This window comes from Schistocerca serialis, unplaced genomic scaffold (genome assembly GCF_023864345.2).
Source record: "Schistocerca serialis cubense isolate TAMUIC-IGC-003099 unplaced genomic scaffold, iqSchSeri2.2 HiC_scaffold_1451, whole genome shotgun sequence".
Classification (NCBI taxonomy): Eukaryota; Metazoa; Arthropoda; class Insecta; order Orthoptera; family Acrididae; genus Schistocerca; species Schistocerca serialis.
In genome coordinates this window covers 438,172-446,351 of record NW_026047682.1, presented here as the reverse complement: position 1 = coordinate 446,351, position 8,180 = coordinate 438,172, and the positions used below count along the sequence as shown (strand labels likewise).

The following is an 8,180-nucleotide window of genomic DNA, read 5'->3' as shown; positions in this document are numbered from 1 at the left end:
CAACTAGAGAGGACAGCACAACTTGAGAGGACAGCTCAACTTGAGGGGACAGATCAACTTGAGAGGACGGCACAACTTGAAAGGACAGCACAACTTGAGAGGACAGCTCAACGTGACAGGACAGCTCAACCTGAGAGGACAGCTCAACTTTAGAGGACAGCTCAACTTTAGAGGACAGCTCAACTTGAGAGGACAGCACAACTTACGAGGACAGCACAACTTGCGAGGACAGCAAAGCTTGCGAGGACAGCAAAGCTTGTGAGGACAGCAAAGCTTGGGAGGACAGCACGGCTTGCGAGGACAGCAAGGCTTGCGTGGACAGCACGGCTTCTGAGGACAGCACGGCTTGCGAGGACAGCACGGCTTGCGAGGACAGCACGGCTTGTGAGGACAGCACGGCTTGCGAGGACAGCACGGCTTGCGAGGACAGCACGGCTTGCGAAGAGAGCACAGCTTGCGAGGACAGCACAGCTTGCCAGGACAGCACAGCTTTCGAGGACAGCACAGCTTGCTATGACACCACAACTTGCGAGGACAGCACGGCTTTCGAGGACAGCTCAACTTGAGAGGACAGCTCAACTTGAGAGGACAGCTCAGCTTGAGAGGACAGCTTAACTTGAGAGGACAGCTTAACTTGAGAGGACAGCTCAACTTGAGAGGGCAGCTCAACTTGAGAGGACAGCTCAACTTGAGAAGACAGCTCATCTAGAGAGGACAGCTCATCTAGAGAGGACAGTTCAACATCAGAGGACAGCTCAACTTGAAGGAGAGGTCAACTTGAGAGGACATCACAACTTGAGAGGACAGCTCAACTTGAGAGGACAGCTCAACTTGAGAGGACAGCTCAACTTGAGAGGACAGCTCAACTTGAGAGGACAGCTCAACTTGAGAGGACAGCTCAACTAGAGAGGACAGCACAACTAGAGAGGGCAGCTCATCTTGAGAGGACAGCTCAACTTGAGAGGATGGATCAACTTGAGAGGACAGCTCAACTTGAGAGGGCAGCTGAACTTGAGAGGACAGCTCAACTTGAGAGGACAGCTCATCTAGAGAGGACAGCTCATCTAGAGAGGACAGCTCAACATCAGAGGACAGCACAACTTGAAGGAGAGGTCAACTTGAAAGGACATCTTAACTTGAGAGGACAGCTCAACTTGAGAGGACAGCGCAACTTGAGAGGACAGCTCAACTTTTGAGGACAGCTCAACTTGAGAGGAGAGCTTAACTTGAGAGGCCAGCTCAACTTGAGAGGACAGCTCCACTTGAGAGGACAGCACAAGTAGAGATGGCAGCTCATCTTGAGAGGACAGCTCAACTTGAGAGGACGGATCAACTTGAGAGGACAGCTCAACTTGAGAGGGCAGCTCGACTTGAGAGGGCAGCTCAACTTGAGAGGGCAGCTCAACTTGAGTGTACAGCTCAACTTGAGAGAAAATCTCAACCTGAGAGGACACCTCAACCTGAGAGGACACCTCAACTTGAGAGGACAGCTCAACTTGAGAGGACAGCTCAACTTGAGAGGACAGCTCATCTAGAGAGGACAGCTCATCTAGAGAGGACAGCTCAACATCAGAGGACAGCTCAACTTGAAGGAGAGGTCAACTTGAGAGGACATCTCAACTTGAGAGGACAGCGCAACTTGAGAGGACAGCTCAACTTGAGAGGACAGCTCAACTTGAGAGGACAGCTTAACTTGAGAGGCCAGCTCAACATGAGAGGACAGCTCAACTTGAGAGGACAGCTCAACTTGAGAGGACAGCTCAACTTGAGAGGACTGCTCAACTTGAGAGGACAGCACAACTAGAGAGGGCAGCTCATCTTGAGAGGACAGCTCAACTTGAGAGGACAGATCAACTTGAGAGGACAGCTCAACTTGAGAGGGCAGCTCAACTTGAGAGGACAGCTCAACTTGAGAGGACAGCTCATCTAGAGAGGACAGCTCATCTAGAGAGGACAGCTCAACATCAGAGGACAGCTCAACCTGAAGGAGAGGTCAACTTGAGAGGACATCTCAACTTGAGAGGACAGCTCAACTTGAGAGGACAGCGCAACTTGAGAGGACAGCTCAACTTGAGAGGACAGCTCAACTTGAGAGGACAGCTTAACTTGAGAGGCCAGCTCAACTTGAGAGGACAGCTCAACTTGAGAGGACAGCTCAACTATAGAGGACAGCTCAACTTGAGAGGACTGCTCAACTAGAGAGGACAGGTCAAATAGAGAGGACAGCTCAACTAGGGAAACAGCTCAACTAGGGAAGACAGCTCAACTTGAGAGGACAGCTCAACCTGAGACGACAGCACAACTTGAGAGGACAGCACAACTTGAGAGGACAGCACAACTTGAGAGGACAGCACAACTTGCGAGGACAGCACAACTTGGGCGGACAGCACAGCTTGCGCCGACAGCAAAGCTTGCACCGACAGCAAAGCTTGCAAGGACAGCACGGCTTACTAGGACAGCACGGATTGCGACCACAGCACGGCTTGCGAGGACAGCATGGTTTGCGAGGACAGCACAGCTTGCGAAAGCAACACAGCTTGCAGGGACAGCACAGCTTGCGAGGACAGCACAGCTTGCGGGGACAGCACAGCTTGTGGGGACAGCACAGCATGCGGGGACAGCAAAGCTTGCGGGGACAGCACAGCTTGCGGGGACAGCACAGATTGCGAGGACAGCTCAACTTGAGAGGACAGCTCAACCTGAGAGGAAAGCTCAACCTGAGAGGATAGCTCATCTAGAGAGGACAGCTCAACTTTAGAGGACAACTCAACTTGAGACGACAGCTCAACTTGAGAGGACATGTCAACTTGAGAGGACAGCTCAACTTGAGAGGACAGCTCAACTTGAGAGGACAGCTCAACTAGAGAGGACAGTTCATCTTGAGAGGACAGTTCATCTTGAGAGGACAGCTCAACTTGAGAGGACAGCTCAACTTGAGAGGACAGCTCAACTTGAAAGGACAGCTCAACTTGAGAGAGCAGCTCAACTTCAGAGGGCAGCTCAACTTCAGAGGGCAGCTCAACTTCAGAGGGCAGCTCATCTTGAGAGGGCAGCTCAACTTGAGAGGGCAGCTCAACTTGAGAGGGCAGGTCAACTTGAGTGTACAGCTCAACTTGAGAGGAAATCTCAACCTGAGAGGACACCTCAACCTGAGAGGACAGCTCAACTTGAGAGGACAGTCCAACTGTAGAGGAGAGCTCAACTGTAGAGGACAGCTCAACTGTAGAGGACAGCTCAACTTGAGGGGACAGCTCAACTTGAGAGGACAGCACAACTTGAGAGGACAGCACAACTTGCGAGGACAGCACAACTTGCGAGGACAGCAAAGCTTGCGAGGACAGCAAAGCTTGTGAGGACAGCAAAGCTTGTGGGGACAGCACGACTTGCGAGGACAGCAAGGCTTCCATGGACAGCACGGCTTCCGAGGACAGCACGGCTTGTGAGGACAGCACGGCTTGCGAGGACAGCACGGCTTGCGAGGACAGCACGGCTTGCGAGGACAGCACGGCTTGCGAGGACAGCACGGCTTGCGAGGACAGCACGGCTTGCGAGGACAGCAGGGCTTGCGAGTACAGCACAGATTGCGAGGACAGCACAACTTGCGAGTACAGCACGGCTTGCGAGGACAGCTCAACTTGAGAGGTCAGCTCAACTTGAGAAGACAGCTCAACTTGAGAGGACAGCTCAACTTGAGAGGACAGCTTAACTTGAGAGGACAGCTCAACTTGAGAGAGCAGCTCAACTTGAGAGGACAGCTCATCTAGAGAGGACAGCTTAACTTGAGGGGACAGCTCAATTTGAGAGGACAGCTCAACTTGAGAGGACAGCACTACTTGACAGGAAAGCACAACTTACGAGGACAGCAACGCTTGCGAGGACAGCACTGCTTGCCAGGACAGCACAGCTTGCGAGGACAGCACAGCTTGCGAGGACAGCACGGCTTGCGAGGACAGCACGGATTGCGAGGACAGCACGGCCTGCGAGGACAGCTCAACTTGAGAGTGCAGCTCAACTTGAGAGGACAGCTCATCTAGAGAGGACAGCTCATCTAGAGAGGACAGCTCAACTTGAGAGGACAGCACAACTTGAGAGGACAGCACAACTTGGGAGGACAGCACAACTTGGGCGGACAGCACAGCTTTCGCCGACAGCAAAGCTTGCACCGACAGCAAAGCTTGCAAGGACAGCACAGCTTGGGAGGACAGCACGGATTGCGACGACAGCACGGCTTGCGAGGACAGCACGGATTGCGACGACAGCACAGCTTGCGAGAGCAGCACAGCTTGCAGGGACAGCACAGCTTGCGAGGACAGCACAACTTGCGGGGACAGCTCAGCTTGAGGGGACAGCACAGCTTGCGGGGACAGCACAGCTTGCGGGGACAGCACAGCTTGCGGGGACAGAACAGATTGCGAGGACAGCGCAACTTGAGAGGACAGCTCAACCTGAGAGGAAAGCTCAACCTGAGAGGACAGCTCAACTAGAGAGGACAGCTCAACTTTAGAGGACAGCTCAACTTGAGACGACAGCTCAACTTGAGACGACAGCTCAACTTGAGAGGACAGGTCAACTTGAGAGGACAGGTCAACTTGAGACGACAGTTCAACTTGAGAGGACAGCTCAACTTGAGAGGACAGCTCAACTAGAGAGGACAGCTCAACTTGAGAGGGCAGCTCAACTTGAGAGGGCAGCTCAACTTGAGTGTACAGCTCAACTTGAGAGGAAATCTCAACCTGAGAAGACACCTCAACCTAAGAGGACAGCTCAACTTGAGCGGACAGTCCAATGGTAGAGGACAGCTCGACTGAAGAGGACAGCTGAACTTGAGAGGACAGCTCAAATTCAGAGGACAGCTCAACTTGAGAGGACAGCACAACTTGCGAGGACAGCACAACTTGCGGGGACAGCAAAGCTTGCGAGGACAGCAAAGCTTGGGAGGACAGCAAAGCTTGTGAGGACAGCACGGCTTGCGAGGACAACAAGGCTTGGGTGGACAGCATGGCTTCCGAGGACAGCACGGCTTGCGAGGACAGCACGGCTTGCGAGGACAGCACGGCTTGCGATGACAGCACGGCTTGCGACGACAGGACGGCTTGCGAGGACAGCACAGTTTGCGAGGACAGCACGGCTTGCGAGGACAGCACGGCTTGCGAGGACAGCACGGCTTGTGAGGACAGCACATCCTGTGATGACAGCACAACTTGCGAGGACAGCACGGCTTGCGAGGACAGCTCAACTTGAGAGGACAGCTCAACTTGAGAGGACAGCTCAACTTGAGAGGACAGCTGAACTTGAGAGGACAGCTCAACTTGAGACGACAGCTCAACTAGAGAGGACAGCTTAACTTGAATGGACAGCTCAACTTGTGAGGTCAGCTCAACTTGAGAGAACAGCTCATCTAGAGAGGACAGCTCATCTAGAGAGGACAGCTCAACATCAGAGGACTGTTCAACTTGAAGGAGAGGTCAACTTGAGAGGACATCTCAACTTGAGAGGACAGCTCAACTTGAGAGGACAGCTTGAGAGGACAGCTCAACTTGAGAGGACAGCTCAACTTGAGAGGACAGCTCAACTATAGGGGGCAGCTCATCTTGAGAGGACAGCTCAACTTGAGAGGACAGCTCAACTTAAGAGGGCAGCTCAACTTAAGAGGGCAGCTCAACTTGAGAGGGCAGCTCAACTTGAGTGTACAGCTCAACTTGAGAGATAATCTCAACCTGAGAGGACACCTCAACCTGAGAGGACACCTCAACCTGAGAGGACAGCTCAACTTGAGAGGACAGTCCAACTGTAGAGGACAGCTCAACTGCAGAGGACAGCTCAACTTGAGAGGACAGCTCAACTTGAGAGGACAGCACAACTTGCGAGGACAGCACAACTTGCGAGGACAGCAAAGCTTGCGAGGACAGCAAAGCTTGCGAGGACAGCAAAGCTTGTGATGACAGCACGGCATGCGAGGAGAGCAAGGCTTGCGTGGACAGCACGGCTTCCGAGAACAGCACGGCTTGCGAGGACAGCACGGCTTTCGAGGACAGCACAGCTTGCGAGGACAGCACCGCTTGCGAGGACAGCACGGCTTGCGAGGACAGCACGGATTTCGAGGAATGCACGGCTTGTGAGGACAGCACAGCTTGCGAGGACAGCACAGCTTGCGAGGACAGCACAGCATGCGAGGACAGCACAACTTGCGAGGACAGCAAAGCTTGCGAGGACAACACAGCTTGCCAGGACAGCACGGCTTTCTAGGACAGCACAGCTTGCGAGAACACCACAGCTTGCGAGGACAGCACAGCTTGCGTGGACAGCACAGCTTGCGACAGCAGCACAGCTTGCAGGGACAGCACAGCTGCGAGGACAGCATAGCTTGCGGGGACAGCACAGCTTGCGGGGACAGCACAGCTTGCGGGTTCAGCACAGCTTGCGGGGACAGCACAGCTTGTGGGGACAGCACAGCTTGCGGGGACAGCACACCTTGCGGGGACAGCACAGATTGCGAGGACATCTCAACTTCAGAGGACAGCTCAACCTGAGAGGAAAGCTCAACCTGAGAGGACAGCTCAACTAGAGAGGACAGCTCAACTTTAGAGGACAGCTCAACTTGAGAGGACAGCACAACTTGCGAGGACAGCACAACTTGCGAGGACAGCAAAGCTTGCGAGGACAGCAAAGCTTGTGAGGACAGCAAAGCTTGGGAGGACAGCACGGCTTGAGAGGACTGCAAGGATTGCGTGGACAGCACGGCTTCTGAGGACAGCACGGCTTGCGAGGACAACACGGCTTGTGAGGACAGCACGGCTTGCGAGGACAGCACGGTTTACGAGGACAGCACGGCTTGCGAGGACAGCACGGCTTGGGAGGACAGCTCAACTTGAGAGGACAGCTCAACTTGAGAGGACAGCGCAGCTTGAGAGGACAGCTTAACTTGAGAGGACAGCTTAACTTGAGAGGACAGCTCAACTTGAGAGGACAGCTCAACTTGAGAGGGCAGCTCAACTTGAGAGGACAGCTCAACTTGAGAAGACAGCTCATCTAGAGAGGACAGCTCATCCAGAGAGGACAGTTCAACATCAGAGGACAGCTCAACTTGAAGGAGAGGTCAACTTGAGAGGACATCTCAACTTGAGAGGGCAGCTCAACTTGAGAGGGCAGCTCAACTTGAGAGGGCAGCTCAACTTGAGAGTACAGCTCAACTTGAAAGAAAATCTCAACCTGAGAGGACACCTCAACCTGAGAGGACACCTCAACGTGAGAGGACAGTCCAACTGTAGAGGACAGCTCAACTGTAGAGGACAGCTCAACTGTAGAGGACAGCTCAACTTGAGAGGACAGCTCAACTTGAGAGGACAGCTCAACTTCAGAGGACAGCTCATCTAGAGAGGACAGCTCATCTAGAGAGGACAGCTCAACATCAGAGGACAGCTCAACTTGAAGGAGAGGTCAACTTGAGAGGACATCTCAAGTTGAGAGGACAGCTCAACTTGAGAGGACAGCGCAACTTGAGAGGACAGCTCAACTTGAGAGGACAGCTCAACTTGAGAGAACAGCTTAACTTGAGAGGCCAGCTCAACTTGAGAGGACAGCTCAACTCGAGAGGACAGCCCAACTTGAGAGGACAGCTCAACTTGAGAGGACTGCTCAACTAGAGAGGACAGCACAACTAGAGAGGGCAGCTCATCTTGAGAGGACAGCTCAACTTGAGAGGACGGATCAACTTGAGAGGACAGCTCAACTTGAGAGGGCAGCTCAACTTGAGAGGACAGCTCAACTTGAGAGGACAGCTCATCTAGAGAGGACAGCTCATCTAGAGAGGACAGCTCAACATCAGAGGACAGCTCAACTTGAAGGGGAGGTCAACTTGAGAGGACATCTCAACTTGAGAGGACAGCTCAACTTGAGAGGACAGCGCAACTTGAGAGGACAGCTCAACTTGAGAGGACAGCTCAACTTGAGAGGACAGCTCAACTTGAGAGGACAGCTTAACTTGAGAGGCCAGCTCAATTTGAGAGGCCAGCTCAATTTGAGAGGACAGCTCAACTTGAGAGGACAGCTCAACTTAAGAGGGCAGCTCAACTTGAGAGGACTGCTCAACTAGAGAGGACAGCTCAACTAGAGAGGAGAGCTCAACTAGGGAAGACAGCTCAACTAGGGAAGACAGCTCAACTTGAGAGGACAGCTCAACC

General features: G+C 53.3%; 1 protein-coding gene across 1 annotated transcript; it reads left to right on the top strand.

Moving 5' to 3' along the window:
- Positions 1 to 1,285: 1,285 nt before the first annotated feature.
- On the top strand, positions 1,286 to 7,643 carry LOC126443319 (seminal vesicle major clotting proteins-like). The gene is made up of 3 exons (XM_050090912.1): positions 1,286 to 1,700; positions 7,091 to 7,245; positions 7,359 to 7,643. Exons 1-3 carry the CDS (start codon positions 1,286 to 1,288, stop codon positions 7,641 to 7,643), a joined length of 855 nt encoding a protein of 284 aa, XP_049946869.1.
- Positions 7,644 to 8,180: the final 537 nt, after the last annotated feature.

Excerpts from the sequence above, each read along its gene's own strand:
- LOC126443319 (XM_050090912.1), top strand. The coding sequence starts at position 1,286 with ATGGCAGCTCATCTTGAGAGGACAGCTCAACTTGAGAGGACGGATCAA. Across the intron at positions 1,701-7,090 it reads AGGACAGCTTAACTTGAGAG|GAGAGGTCAACTTGAGAGGA; the intron begins GCCAGCTCAACA and ends CTCAACTTGAAG. Across the intron at positions 7,246-7,358 it reads ACCTGAGAGGACACCTCAAC|AGGACAGCTCATCTAGAGAG; the intron begins GTGAGAGGACAG and ends GCTCAACTTCAG.